Below are 16,733 nucleotides of genomic sequence, written 5' to 3'. Positions count from 1 at the left end.
AATGTCATTACACAAAAATACTGTTTTTTTTTTTATGTGATAATGTGAATCGATTCTGAATCGTCCAACATGAGAATTCGCGATTCGTATTTGAATACATTTCTTCCTGCAGCCCTAGAATCAGGTCGGGACATTGTCCGGTTTTGGCCTTTCATACATAGCATGCAACAGGAGAATGTCCGTTTCAGATGCGTTCACACATGAAGGTAATAGTCTGATTTGATAAGGTGAGGGGCGGGGTCTGGGTTGTAGACGCATACATTAGCTACTCCCACTTAAATATAACGAGGGAGATGCAAGGATTTTACTTCCTTCCACAGATACATTGAATTGCTTGACATGCGGTCTCCCATTGATGTACCCATACAAAATACAAACAAAACATCTTTACTATCATAGTAGACCTAATGTAGACAACGAGCTACAACCTTCTTTTCATCAAAACGAGCCGTCCTCCGAGCTGGAAAAATAGCCTTGGTCTCTATGTACAGATGAGTGCGTACTGCGCTGGGGAGGGCAGGTGTTACTCGTTGTCTATTTACAGTACTAAAGAGACGTTTTATGTTTTGTTTTGCCTATGAGCCATTTAATGGAAGTTCAATTGGTGAATTAAACGCTAATACAAAGCAGAATGAAACTTGATTTTAGTTAGCTACTGTATCTCTCTCCAAACACCTTGGAAGGAGGGAAGCTCCACTCGTCGACAATAGAAGCGCCATCGACACGTCCACTCGCCTAATGTAAATTCACTGGACAATAATCGCATCCGTTTTGAGCCGTTTTGGCCTTAATCGAACATTAATCCAACTTAAGTTAAGTCAACGGTCCAGCAAGTATGTTGCATGTCCGATTCTAATGAGCTGGAATGTTGCATTTATACATACAGCCCCTCCGTTTAAAGTCTGGAAAACTTCAGTAATACAGTGTATGGAAGTGACTTGAAAGTGATTGTTACACTGACAAACAAGCTTTTTTCAATGTTTCAGCATGGCTGTTTACCCTCCCTGATTACACTTGTGTGGGCTTGAAATTGACCATGAAAAGGTGAAAAGGCACCGTTTTATATGGTAGATTGTTACCCACTATAAACACACACTGCCATTATAATAATGTGTCAGTCGTCTTACCATTAAAGATTGTCAATGTAGGCTATTGCATCTTCATGATATGGACTCCACTGTTGGCTCTTTGTTTTCGATAGTTTGTAAAGGTTCCCAAAGACACGTTTAGTTTGGCTTGACATCCTCCCATCCACTCTGTTTACATGTGATCTGAAACAAGCATGAGCTGTGATTGGCCAGTCGTCGCTTTGACTGGCATCTGCCTTGGTGTGACCTTTTTGGTAGGAAGGGGCGTCGCCTTCCTGAATTCAGCTAATCGCAAGCAGGTAGGGGCGGTGCTAGAATGATTAGCATATCTACAAGCTAACAACACATTGCACGTGACACGTTATGAGCTTGTAGGTCCTGCAGCACACAACAGTGTGTGTGTGACTGACGCAGTATGTAAGGGGCGGTTAAACGATCGATAAAGGGAATGTTCTCTTATGTGTTTGACGTTCCTACCTGTGCGACACTAGAGCTTGAATGCCTGGATGAGCCTCATTGTCTCCCCTATACATAGTAATACAGTCAACCCCCTAGCAGGGACCCCCCTGAGTCTACAAAGTTGTGGAAGGGTGTTTGTTATTGCTTCAAAATTGCTTTATAATTTTTTGGGACATAATATTCTATATAGTTTTTTTTTTTAAAGTTACATAGTGTCGCTTTAAGCTTGGCCCCCTATCTTACTACTACATAATTGACAAAAGCTCCGAAAGTTTGTCCGGGGTACGCAAGCACAGGATCACTCCATTTGCCCCGAAACTTGCCACAGACTGTTGATCAGAGCTATGGCTATGTTTTAGGCATCTTACCCCAACTCGATCAGTGATCAGACTCTTGGCTTCATTGATTCTCCGATTTGCCTATCAGACCCTCAGCCTGATCTGGCAGGTTGCCATAGCAACCAGATACAGGAAGTTGGACCTCTTTACCGAGGTTGGGAGGTTGGGACTAGAGGTTAGGGCCGCAAAGCAAAGCGGGGAGGGAGGATAGGAGAGGAGCTGAGAGGAGCCGAGAGGAGCCGAGAGGAGAGGCCAGAGAGATCGGACTTCGCATGATGTGTGTGCAGAGCTATAATAAGGCCAGGTCGCCGTCCTGGTTTATAAATATCTCTTACAGAGCCATGTCAAGGAAAAAAATATCTCTGAGCTGTCGGACCCGAGACGCCAAGCGCAAGCGTTTGCTTCGTGCAGGAGAACATCTAAACGGAACACGCTGTAAAAGCAAGAGCGTAAATCATAAAAGGACCACAAAAAAGGACAGAAACTTCAGAAGAGCATGAACACCTCCACATCAACCCACACAAATAGTTGACTTTCACTATCCTTATTGAAGATAAGGATGAGATCTCCAAATTCATCAAAAGTAACTAGATCTAGTTTAATTAATTTAAGTGGTGGGGGGAGCCTAATTTATAGTTAATTTATTTGAAAATAGCCGATCTACAAGCTCACAACACGATGCATTTTGAGTTGTAGATCGGCTATTTTTTTAAAAGTCTGTCAAATTTAGAAAAAAAAAAATTACTTTGGTGCTGTACGTTTTGATGCCAATACTTTTGTACTTTTACTCAAGTAAAACCTTTAATGTAGACCTTTTACTTGGAACAGAGTATGTTTTATCTTTTAGTAGCTTATTGCTACTTTTACTTAAGTAAAACTGGTAAATGGTCTTTCGGCCTGGGAATCAAACCATCGATTTGCTCTCAGGTATTAGAGCACATGTGGTACACGTCCTAAACACCCACATTATAGTTATTTTTGTTTGTTTGTTTGTTAGTTTTTTTGGGGTGCCGATATCCAAGTGATAAGGGCGCGTACCACATAGGTAATTGTAAAGAGGGACGATATGGGTATCTCACGATACGATATCTGTGGCGATATTAGGCCCTCGATAACAATAATATCACGATATTCGATGCGATAGTCCTTGTATTCAATTCATAATCACATAAAATAGCACCAAACAGTTCAAAATCATCATTACACAAATACAGAGTCGAAAAAACAACGTATCACAAAAAAATATATATATATATTTTTCGGCAGTATATCGATTATTTATCACGGGAGAAAGTATCGCGATATATCGCGATATCGATATATCGTCCCACATCTAGTAACTAAGTACATTTACATGAGTACTGTACTTGAGTACATATCTGAGGTATTTTTTACTTTACTGGAGTATTTCCAATTTTCAATACTTTCAATTCTACTCCAAAATAATCATATTGGGGACCCCCCACCCTGACAAGCACTTGTCTTGGAGTTGTAGGAGTTGAGAGTGTTATGAGTTTGTAGATCTGCTATTTTCATAATATTTCTTCTGTAAAGTGCCGCACTAAAGCTTGTAGATCTGCTATTTTGTGTGCAAATCTTTGAATATATTTATTTTTAAAGCAAACATTTGTAACTCCAATCTTTGATCTGGGGATTCTACAAATGTCTTCTAAATCCTAACAGTTTTCTGAAACAAACGTATGTTGCTACTGTTACTCAGTGGTGCTTAAAACCTTTTTCATGTCAAGGACCCCCAAAATGATATGTATTTGGCCGTGGACCCCCATCTCAAAATATTTTTGTTCCAGGGACCCCTCAGAAGCAAAGATTTGAGTAAAAAAATCCCTTTAAAAAATATATATTCTATTTTCGGTGCCGCGCTATGAGCTTGTAGATCTGCACATTTTTTAAAAGCCAAAGTATAAAATATGGATAAAGTGGTTACACGGATGCGTTCCCGGTTTGAATGGGTTAAACTGTCACTTTATAAATGTGCAGATACCCTGTATACAGTTATACTGCATGTTTGTTTGTTTGTTTGTTTGTTTGCTGTTGAGTGAGAAAACAATGTTGCACATTAAGCAAATCATCTGGGAAAATTATCCCCACAATCCCCCCCTGGGGGTCCCAACCCACAGGTTGAGAACCACTGTTCTACTCCACTACATCTCAGAGACAAATATTGTATTTTTACTCCATTACAATTACCTGAAATGTTTAGTTACTTTGTAGATTTTGATTATTATTACAATACATACATTAACCACTTTGGCTATTTGAAAATAGCCGATCTACAAGCTCACACCGTGTCGCATCAAGGTTTTTTGTATGCACTTTATACATTTAAACCCTTATACTTTTACTTTTGCTACTTTAAGTATATTTTGATGCCAATACTTTTACTTTTTGTAACAAAGTATTTCTACATTGCGGTATTTATACTTTTACTTAAGTAAAACATGTGAGGACTCAACTTGTTTTTTGCAAGCTGATGACTTTCACTCTGTTAAATTCCAAATATAAATATTGTACTTACCCCATTTCAAATAGAGTTAAAATAGCAGATCTACAAGCTCACAACGCGTTCACACGTTGTGAGCTTGCAGATGTGCTATTTTCACTATTTTAAGAATTCAATACAGCAATGCATCGATATGAAAACATAAATTGTACTTGGTAATGTATTATTACATTTTATTTATTTGAGTACTTGAGTATTTACTTGAGTATATACTTGTATCCACCACTGGCCCTGATGTCTGACAGCGTGTCTCCGGTTTGATTCCCGAGCCTGGTGGCTGCTTTGCTGCATGTCACTGCTCTACTCTCTGGCTGTTTCCTGTCTCTCTACTGTACTATAAAATGAAAACATATAAATACATATATAAATGAATAAATAACACACACACATACACAGGAATCAACACAGTGTGTGCATGCATACATGCATGTGTGTACATATGTGTTTGTGCGTTTGTGTGTGATCCTTTATGATTTCAGCAGGTGTGACCTGTGGTAAGACCTGGAACGCATCTGTGTCATTTTTGGATTTGAGCAAAAAAAAAGAGATTATTTTACACTTTGGCTATTCAAAAATAGCAGATCTACAAGCTCATAGCGCGGCACACAGTTCCGCACAACAAGTATGTAGATCTGCTATTTTTGAAAAATTGTGAAAATGTGTGCACATTTTCGAATAATATTTATTGTTTTAAAGCAAAAAAAATTAACTCAAATCTTTACTTTTGGGGGTCCCTGAAACAAAATATTTTGAGATGGGGGTCCCTGCCCAAATACATATAATTTTGGGGGTCCTTGACATGAAAAAGTTTGAGCACCACTGATATAGAAACATACATTTTTCAGAAAACTGTTAGGATTTAGAACATTTTGTATAATCGGCACCTCAGGCCTTAATGGGTTAAGTTGCACATGTGTTGTCTCCTGTTAGTGTTTAATTAATTAGTGTAACTGGTTGCATCTTTGTGATTAGTATTTTTACTCATTTTAAGTACATTTAAGTATTTTTACTCGTGTGTGTGTGTGTGTGTGTGTGTGTGTGTGTGTGTGTGTGTGTGTGTGTGTGTGTGTGTGTGTGTGTGTGTGTGTGTGTGTGTGTGTGTGTGTGTGTGTGTGTGTGTGTGTGTGTGTGTGTGTGTGTGTGTGTGCACACATGCGTACTTCACGCGCACCTGTGATGAGGTAGCCTGTGTGTGCGCGTCTATATAGATAGACAGTCTATATTATAGCTGTCTATAACGTCTATAACGCAGACGTCTATATATAGACAGTCTATATTATAGCCGTCTATAACGTCTATAACATAGACGTCTATATATAGACAGTCTATATTATAGCCGTCTATAACGTCTATAACGCAGACGTCTATATATAGACAGTCTATATTATAGCCGTCTATAACGTCTATAACATAGACGTCTATATATAGACAGTCTATATTATAGCCGTCTATAACGTCTATAACATAGACGTCTATATATAGACAGTCTATATTATAGCCGTCTATAACGTCTATAACATAGACGTCTATATATAGACAGTCTATATTATAGCCGTCTATAACGTCTATAACATAGACGTCTATATATAGACAGTATATATTATAGCCGTCTATAACGTCTATAACATAGACGTCTATATATAGACGCATAAAAAACAACTGGCTAAGCCTAGACGTTGGAAAAACGTTCACTTTTAGACCAGTTATAACCCGGTTTTAGACGGAGGTCTAATAGCCGACTCTGTCTGGCTCACTGGTTCACATTATGCATGGATAGATCATAGTCTACAATAGTTAAGATATAAATCAACAAATACATTCTACAATAGTTAAGATATAAATCAACAAATACATTCTACAATAGTTAAGATATAAATCAACAAATACATTCTACAATAGTTAAGATATAAATCAACAAATACATTCTACAATAGTTAAGATATAAATCAACAAATACATTCTACAATAGTTAGGATATAAATCAACAAATACATTCTACAATAGTTAGGATATAAATCAACAAATACATTCTACAATAGTTAGGATATAAATCAACAAATACATTATACAATAGTTAGGATATAAATCAACAAATACATTCTACAATAGTTAAGATATACATCGACAAATATCCCTGCATGGTCTGTCAGATGTGAAATGAGCTAAGATTAATTAAGACTAATTAAGACCAGTTAAGACTAATTAAGACTAATTCAGACTAATTAAGATTAATTAAGACTAATTAAGACTAATTAAGACTAATTAAACAGTTTCACCAAGAGGTTGATGGTCACGTTTCACCCTATACATAACCTTGACCCTAACATTAGTGCTTAGGGTTATAATTACTGTAGTAAGGGTGTTCATTTGTTTCATCTACAACTTTTTAGCAAAACTGGCAAATCTCTCTGGCAGATCTACAAGCTCACAACACATTCTGTCATGACACATTGTGACCTTGTAGATCAGCTATGTTTGATTATACAAAGTATAAAATAAGGCTTAAATAGTTAATCTATGTTTTGTATTAATAATGTAAATCTACAAAGACAATTGCAAATAAAGTTTCCAAATAATTGTTGAGGAGTAAAACGTACAATCATTGCTATAGTGGAGTAGAAGGATGAAGCATTGAAACATGGAAATACTCAAGTAAAGTAAAAAGTACCAACAAATTGCACTTAAGTACAGTACTAGAGTCAATGCACTTAGTTACTTTCCACCACTGGTTCTAGTTATAATGATAAACAGATAAGTTCATTATTAAAACTATTTAACAACAATTATGTTCATAATCTCCAACACTTGGATTACACTGTGAGAGTTGTTTTGGAGTTTATCCACAAGTCTCCTAGGGCATGGTGAGCATCACTTCCTGTCAATTTGATCACTGAAACCTGATATAAATCGACAGGAAGTGATGCCCACCATGCCCTAGGAAACTTTTGGATACATTATTATTGTTTTGCTGTTTTTAAAGTCGCACTATGCACTTTTGGGTATCAGCTGCCAATGTGGACACAAATAACATGGCAAACAACGTCTTTGAATTCATTACCCAAGATGCTCTGCATCCCTGCTCAGTCACACTAGTGACGTGCAGGCGCGTATCGTCATTGGGGCCAACGAGGCCATGGCCCGGTCTGTAAACCCAGCTTGTCCCTGTGTAGGGGCAAGATCCGCCAACATTAGCAGCCCCTCACCCTATTCTGTTGTAGCCGACCACAGAAAGTCGCCTTTGTTTTCAAATGGGGCTCATTTGCATTCGGCCGAATTGTTAATGAGTGGCCATTAAAAAAAACAGTTTAGCCGTCAAACCGGTTTCCTACCAGGTACCGAAATAGCTTCACATTTCATTATTGTTGTGAGTAGCAAAAAGGAAACCTCGGCCGTCCTTCTCTCCATTGCGCAGAGAGGCCACCTCTCTCCATTCAGAAATGGAATAGAAGAAGAACCGTCGTCCTGAAACACCATCGCCCCAGGTCTCGGTCCGCGGAAAAAAATGGGGCAGTGTGTTTTGGGACGAGCGTTCCGTTTTCCACCCGGAATGGCTCCGTAATTCTCAATAGACTTATCAGCCGTTGTTGCACTTAAATGTTCTCGAAACGCCAGAATACGACCAAATAAAGCATTGGAGTTTCGCCGGCTCGCCTCGCCTCGCTGCCTGTCAAGTCACACACACACAGGCACACGCCTCTCTCTCTCTCACACACACATACACACACACGCCCAACTGTGTCTTTCATGTAATCCGTAGCGGTACAATCTTTGTCACGGCTTGTAGCCTACATGAATGACATATTATGATACCAATCACATCGCCATGAATGGGGTTTGTATATTAATTTATTTAACCCATACCGAGCAGTGCACAAGCAGTCATGTAGGATATTCCCCGTGAGACTCGGACGGGCGGCAGTGATCCCGTGCTGCCACGTTAATAAGAGATTCGATCGTCGGGTTTATATCCTTAACCCAGCCAGGTTGTGTAGCCTACATAACTCTATGACAGAACTCCATAACATAGGACAAGCTACTGTAAGTTTGTAGACCTCACTGTCCATGAAAAGATGGTCGGGGCTCCCGAAAATGCTCTCGCAGAAGCGCTCGTATATTTTGAAAATAACAGCTCTACAAGCTCACAACGCGTCGGGATGGTACCTGTTGTGAGCTTGTAGATCTGCTATTTTCAAATAGCCAATGCAGCCAGATCTGCAAGCTTAACCGAATGACTGTTAAAGCAGTTTGTTTCAAATACTTTATAAAATGTTATATTTTCACAGGGATTATATATTAGTGTATTGATAAATGCCGAAAGTTGCGGTGATCTCGCCGTACGCCCATTATTTGGTCTGCGCCGCGTTGATAAATGAGGGCCAATATCTTTTTCAGATGCGTTCACACATGAAGGTAATAGTCTGATTTGATAAGGTGAGGGGCGGGGTCTGGGTTGTAGACGCACACATTAGCTACTCCCACTTAAATATAACGAGGGAGATGCAAGGATTTTATTTTCTTCCACAGAACATGACACATTGAATTGCTTGACATGCAGTCTCCTATTGATGCACCCATACAAAACACAAACAAAACATATTTCCTACCATAGTAGAAATAATATAGACAACGAGCTACAACCTACTTTTCATCCAAAAAAAATCTAACAGCTCGGTAGATATTTTTGAAAAAGTTTGTCAATAGAAAAACACAAAATTTGACATGGTACTGTAAGTATATTTTGATGCCAATACTTTTGTACTTGTACTCAAGTAAAACCTTTGATGTAGACCTTTTGCTTGGAACAGAGTATGTTTTATCTGGTAGTAGCTTATTAATACTTTTACTTAAAGGACGACTTCACCCATTTTCAACATATCTTCATATAACTGGTCCTCACTAATGGTCATTATAAGATGGCACCATTTATGTCTACTCACTCTGTGTCTCAGAGGAGGGCTGTGGACAGTTCAGACACCCGTCTACCAGTGACATCATCAATGGGGAATCCAAGCTAATAGAAACTACAGGCTTTCTATTCCTGGAAAGTTAGCATGTTATAATGGAAGCCATTGTTCTCAGGTTAATACAAATCTAAATAAAACATTTGAAATATTGAAGAAAAAAATAAACCTTCCTAACGATGATGTCACTGGTACACAGGTTTCTGAAGTGTCCACAGCCCTCCTATGGGACACAGACTGAGTAGATAAAAATTACACAATTGTATCAGCACCAACATTAGTGAGGATCTATTATATGAAGATAGGTTGAAAATGGGTGAAGTCGTCCTTAAGTAAAACTGGTAAATGGTCCGGCCGGCTTGGGAATCAAACCAGAGTTTTGCTGTCAGGCATTAGATCCCATGTGGTACACGTCCTAAACACCCACATTATAGTTATTTTATTTATATTTTTTTGGGGGTGCCGATATCCAAGTGATAAGGGTGTGTACCACATAGGTAGTGGTAAAGAGTAACAAAGCATATTTACATGAGTATCGACTTGAGTACATATCTGAGGTATTTTTACTTTTACTTCTGCTCCAGTGGTTCTGAACAATTTAAGGCCTCGACCCCCCAAAATAATCATACTGGGGACCCCCCACCCTGACAAGCACTTGTCTTGGAGTTGTAGGAGTTGAGGCATTTTGTTTATCTCTGTTCCACAGATACTAGGGGTGTGCCGATATATCGTCCCGCGATATATCGCGATACGTTTTCGCAGGGGCGTAGCACCAAATTCTGGGCCCTGGGGACAAAGATTCACTGTGGGCCCCCCTATGATTTTTTTTTTTTTTAGGGGGCCCTAGTAACGTTTTCGTGACGATATGTATCGTTTTGGGGTGACAACATGTTTTTTTTTTCCGGGTCAGGTATCACACTATTGCCCTATTTGAATTCAAAACGGCTATTGTAGCTGAAAAGCTACAAGTTTGCATGTCTGAATAATGCAAAAACAGAATTATTTGTTTGCATTTTTGCTTTTTTTCTCCCCCATATATTTTCATAATAAAAAAGTGCGTATCGTATCGTATCGAAATCGTATCGAAGTTGTGAGCCCAATATCGTATCGTATCGTTTCGTGAAATTAGTGTATCGGCACACCCCTAACAGATACATATTGTGAAAATAGCAGATCGAAAGGCTCACGACGCTTCGCGACGCGAGGCGTTGTGAGCTTGTAGATCTGCTATTTTCACAATATTTGCCTCTTTCTTCGGTAAATTGGAAATGTGGAGTTTTTTATAGTATAGTTTGTTGGTTACTTTTCACGCAGTAGCCTAATGGTCTTTTTTATTTTTTTCCCTCTTCATTTTAGAGGTATTAAAAGTCCTTTTAGACCGGGGAAAGAATCTGTGTCATATTTAAATTTCTTTGGCTATTCAAAAATAGCAGATCTAGAAGCTCGTAGCGCGGCACCGAGTGCCGCGCTACGAGCTTGTATACAGTATCTGCTATTTATGTAAAAGCTGCTATTTGTGATTTATTTTGCAAATCTTTGAATATATATATTTTTTTTTAAAAGCAAACATTTGTAACTCCAATCTTTGATCTGGGGATTCTACAAATCATCTGAACAGTTTTCTGAAAAAAACGTATGTTGCTACTGTTACTCAGTGGTGCTTAAAACCTTTTTCATGTCAAGGACCCCCAAAATGATGTATTTGGCCGCGGACCCCCATCTCAAAATATTTTGTTCCAGGGACCCCCCAGAAGCAAAGATTTTAGTAAAAAAAATCCCTTTAAAAAATATTTTTCTAAAATGGTGGATCTACAAGTTCATAGCTATGAGCTTGTATATCCTTTATTTTTGAATAGCCAAAGTATAAAATATGGATAAAGTGGTTACACGGATGCGTTCCCGGTTTGAATGGGTTAAACTGTCACTTTATAAATGTGCAGATACCCTGTATACAGTTATACTGCATGTTTGTTTGTTTGTTTGTTTACTGTTGAGTGAGAAAACAATGTTGCACATTAAGCAAATCATCTGGGGAAAATGATCCCCTCAATCCCCCCCTGGGGGTCCCAACCCACAGGTTGAGAACCACTGTTCTACTCCACTACATCTCAGAGGAAAATAGTGTATTTTTACTCCATTACAATTACCTGAAATGTTTAGTTACTTTGTAGATTTTGATTATTATTTTATTAACCTATTAAGACCGGGAGGGGAACGCATCTGTGTAATGCATCTGTGTGTGTGTGTGTGTGTGTGTGTGTGTGTGTGTGTGTGTGTGTGTGTGTGTGTGTGTGTGTGTGTGTGTGTGTGTGTGTGTGTGTGTGTGTGTGTGTGTGTGTGTGTGTGTGTGTGTGTGTGTGTGTGTGTGTTTTTTCTGGAAATTCTAGCCTGAGAACAGAAAAACTCCTCTCAGCAAATTGTATTTATTATTAAGTTGTATTTGTTTGTAAACTGGTGTTGTATTGTATCTTGTTCTCTCATCAGATGTGTGTGAACTCACACTGGATCCAAACACAGCATACAGAGTCCTCTCTCTGTCTGAGAACAACAGGAAGGCGACACATGTGGAAGAGGATCAGAAGTATCCTGATCACCCAGACAGATTTAAAGGAAAGGTACAGGTGATGTGTAGAGAGAGTCTGATTGGACGCTGTTACTGGGAGGTAGAGTGGAGTAGATGTGTTTATATAGCAGTGACATACAGAGGAATCAACAGACAGGGTGATGACAGTGGGTTTGCATCCAGTGATAAGTCCTGGAGTCTGATATGTAATGGTGTTGATAACATCTACACTGTGTGGCACAATAAGAAGCCCACTGTCCTCCCTGTCAGTCCCTCTGGCTCCAACAGAGTAGGAGTGTATGTGGACTGGTCTGCTGGCACTCTGTCCTTCTACAGAATGTCCTCTGACACACTGTCACTGACACACCTGCACACCGTCCAGACCACATTCACTGAACCCCTCTATGCTGGGTTTGCGTTGGGGCGTGACTCCTCAGCGTCTCTGTGTCAGAGAGAGGAGGAGGGTTAGGTGTGACTCCTCAGTGTGTGTGTCAGATGTAGGAGGTACAGTATAGGTACATGATACACAATGAACACTGTACACGCGCGCACGCACACACACACACACACACACACACACACACACACACACACACACCTGCTAAAATGATACAGAGTGATTTAGCTAAACAGGACCACACACACGCACTTATGCACTTATGCATGTGCACACACACACAGAAAGTGTGTGCTTCTGGGGGGGGGTCCCTGGAACAAAACATTTTGAGATGGGGGTCCGCAGCCAAATACTGTACATATAATTCTGGGGGTCCTTGACAAGAAACGGTTTGAGAACCACTGATTATAGCAACATAGCTTGTATATCTGCTTGTTTTGATTAGCCATGGAAATCAAAAAATGACACTGAGTTCCCGGTCTAAATGGGTTAATGCTATTTATAGATTTTTTTTTTGTTCCATTTTTAACCCAAACTCTAAAGCTGAAAATATCAGATCTACAGTGGTACACAGTAACTAAGTACATTTACTTGAGTATTAAGTATTATTTATTTTTGCAAACTGATGACTTTAGCTACATTTTAAATATAAATAGGAATGGACTCCTGGGACCCAAACGTACAAAATACATTATGAATGGACCACTTGAGTCCTATTTCGTGTGAGGCGTTGTGAGCTTGTAGATCAGCTTTTTTCACTATGTTTGAAAATGTCTGATTTTTTTCCCCCTCAAAATGTCAACACATGAATGCATTGATTTTCAAAAGAAAATGTACTTAGTAATTTGTACTTTTTAATTCTTAAGTATTTACTTGAGTATATGCTGTCCACCAATGCGGATCAGTGTGACGCGTTGTGAGCTTGTAGATCGGCTATTTTCGGGGTGTGACATTGGTGTACAGTTAAGTGTACAGTACACACTGCCAACCCCAACTCCTAAACCTAACCTCTAAATGTCTAATCCTAATACTAACCCCAACCTGAATGTTTTCCTAATTGTAAGACATTTCAAAATCTTTATTTTTAACCATAAAACAACCTCTTTTTTTTCCACACGCACACACACACACACACGCATGCACGAGCACGCACGCACCCACACTCACACGGGTCATACAGTATAATGATGGATAGAAATTATATTTCGTATTTGATGTTTTGGGGTCTTATGTTAGGGGTTCACAAACCTTTCCATGTGAAGGAATAGCAATAGAAAAATGGTAAAACACAGTTTAAAAAAAGAAGGGGAAAAAAAGGCAAAAAAAGATTGCTGATCACTATTTTCACTATTGTAAACCAGTGTCTTAGGACATTTTGTAAATGTAATGTATCATTTTGTAAATATAATGTGTCTGTTTGTAAATGTAAGTCATTTTGTCAAACATGATTCAGTTTAGGGACAGTGTGAACTGTAAAGACTTCTGTTTGGAGTAATGTGCTCAAACGATCTGTTTTAATAAAGAGAAGATTGAAGCTCACAGTGGAGAACTGACTCTTTGTCTTTTCACGTTTCCTTATTGTTCTTGTGAATTCTATTGGCTTTCCAATGTGTTCCTGATCACCTATTTATTTTATTATGTAATTAATTTAAAGTTGCTTTTAAGTTATTATCAACTAATTCCTACATGTAATAGTGTAACATCAGTGTTAATTTTGAAAGCAAATTTTTATGCAGTTTTAGTCGTTGTTTTTTGATAAACATTACTTTTAGTTTTAGTCATAATTTAGTCATCTGAAATGTTTCAGTTTTAGTCTAGTTTTTGTTGACTTTCATAATTTCATAAGATTTAAGTCGACTAAATCTACAGCTGATTCGACTAGAATGTATTTTGGTAGGCCTTGAGGAATAATGCTTGATTTGTTGATCGACCATCGAAAAATAGCCGATCTACAAGCTCACAACAAGTCTGCGACGCGTTGTGAGCTTGTAGATCGGCTATTTCCGGAGCATTGCACCCACACGCAACCAAGAATAAAATGACTTGTCTTAGTTGTACTGGATCTCTTCTCCACCAGTCCCTCACTAACATTTTAGTCTAGTTTTTATATTGACACAATTCTAAATATATTTATTCATAGTTTTAGTCAGCATAGCTTAGTAATTACGTTTTTTATTGAGTTTTTGTCAGTGAAAAAAATAGCTTTAAAATAGCTTTAAGAATTAACACTGGTTAACAACAGTAACAATGATCAATAATATTGATCATAGTGATCAATATTATTGATCATTGTTACACTTGATCAATCACTTACATTAACTATTATACACCTATACATATTATGTATAGGTGTGTATAATAGTTAGATGTACTGTAGGCCTACATAAAAATGAATAGCCTGTAAATGTAGGCACTGGTACTAGTACAATCTATCACCAGGCAATATGTGCTTATAAATGGTACATTATGTGCAGAGAATAAACAGTATATAAACATTACATACTGTACAATCTATTACCAGTATTATGTATAGAAGTTACAGTGCAGTCAGAGAATGTACATGGGGGTTCAACCATTTCATCCACTAGGTGGCAGGACAGGGCAACATGTTATACTGACCGACTGTACAGACAGAGCAGGTCTGACAGAAGATGAGTACTCAGGCCTGACATTTCATCATTTTAGGGGAAAGGCCACTTGACCTTTGGTGATGTCATATTTTTGACAAGACGAATGCCAGGGCAGGAAGGCCATCAAATAAAACGATGATTTTAAGTCCACATAAATAATGTATGTATGCATCTATTTATTTATTTATTTATTTATGTTTATACACACCACATGACACATTGTGAGCTTGTAGATCTGCTATTTTCAAGACAAATTTACACATTTTTAAATATATATTTTTTCCTATAATATTATACTATTACTATTAATATACCGTAAGGGTCCATTTTGTTCCTAAATAGCGATCATTTAGCTGGGGAGCCCCTGGAACCTCATGGACCCCTGGGGGTCCCCGGACCCCACTTTGGAAAGCACTGATTTAGATAGCAGGTTGTTTAGACAGATGTAAGGTTTGATTGGCTTATCTGGTATCCTACTTTGTACCATTTAACTGTTTTCTTTGCATTCTTTTCACTTGATCATTTGCCCTCCCATTTGTTGACTAAAATTCATGCCATTTACTGCGATAGTAAAATAAATCCTAAATTGTAATATAAGCCGACGTACTGAACCCTATAAACAGTCTCTTCAATCGTAACATTTACAATTGTGTCGTTTATCAGACTTATCCAGAGTGAATTACAATAAGCAAGGTAAACGTATAATATCAAATGCAGAGATGTAGTGTCTCAATAAACTAGGATCACAGGTAAGCCAGGAACCTAGCATCAGTCTAAACAATATACTATCAAAATAATAATGTATACATTGAACCTATAGGATACCAGGTAAACAATGGAGCATCTGTTTAAATAACATGTTATCTAAATTGCATTTTAACATTGTGGTCAAGAAGAACAAGCCAAAGTAAGAAAAAACATGAGAGCAAATGACCAAGGTCTGTCTGCATGGTCGTCATATAGGTCAGTCACTAGCATCAATGGAACAGAATGTAGCTTTAACTGCTTTCAACCTGGCATCCCTATCTTGGGCATCTCATTATAGGAGAAATTCTTTAGAATATCATTTAGAATAAGAATTGCAAAGGAAAAAAACTAAAAAAAACAGGGAAAATATCAGGGAAAATAGATCTACAAGCTCACGATGAGTAGTGACATTGTGCTATTGTTGCTATTTTTAAGTGGTTAAACCAGAATGTTGTAACTCTTTAAAACAAAATGAGTCATTTATGCCACATCCTGCCGAGATAGGGGACGACGCACAAACTTTAGTCACTTTTCAAAACATGTCACCAACAGCACACACGCCACACGCTCATAGGCAGATTATGAGACAATGACAATTGAATCAACATTCACTGCCAAATTGTCCCGGATTTGACCACAGTTTGAAATAATAACGATTGTTTTGAGTGCTTACAGTACATAGATGTTTATCATGTTCCGTCTGAAAGGTGCAGTCACTATCTGTGTGCTAAGCACTAAAACAATTGTCCCCCATCCTGATGAAAACACCAGATGAATATACACATACATTTTCAAAACAATGTTTTTGAAAATCTTTTGGAATAATAATTTAAAAACCCCACAAAAAAAAGGGGGTATTTACTCGCGACCAATAAAAATTGGTCCGCGACCCAAACATGGATCCCGACCCAGTGTTTGGGAAACAATGGGCCCCTGGGCATGGGCTCGTAAGACGTGCCCCCCCCCCAACACACACACACACACACACACACACACACTCTGACTTACAGCCTACAACATCTAAATGTA

The 16,733-nt window shown here is 38.4% G+C and overlaps 1 protein-coding gene across 3 annotated transcripts in view; it reads left to right on the top strand.

Moving 5' to 3' along the window:
- LOC308080976 (uncharacterized protein) overlaps positions 1-13,876 on the top strand; it is a 1,029,623-nt gene extending 1,015,747 nt beyond the window's left edge. For all 3 annotated transcript variants that reach the window (XM_080457384.1, XM_080457383.1, XM_080457385.1), the window contains one exon: positions 11,852-13,876. In XM_080457384.1, coding sequence (XP_080313510.1) covers positions 11,852-12,399 — 548 coding nt within the window. In that variant the 3' untranslated portion in view covers positions 12,400-13,876. The remainder of the gene's footprint in view (positions 1-11,851) is intronic.
- Positions 13,877-16,733: the final 2,857 nt, after the last annotated feature.

This window comes from Gymnoscopelus braueri, assembly GCF_963280865.1.
Source record: "Gymnoscopelus braueri genome assembly, contig: SUPER_24_unloc_1, whole genome shotgun sequence".
Classification (NCBI taxonomy): Eukaryota; Metazoa; Chordata; class Actinopteri; order Myctophiformes; family Myctophidae; genus Gymnoscopelus; species Gymnoscopelus braueri.
The sequence above is the reverse complement of the archived record's forward strand: the minus strand, read 5'-3'. Positions and strand labels throughout refer to the sequence as shown.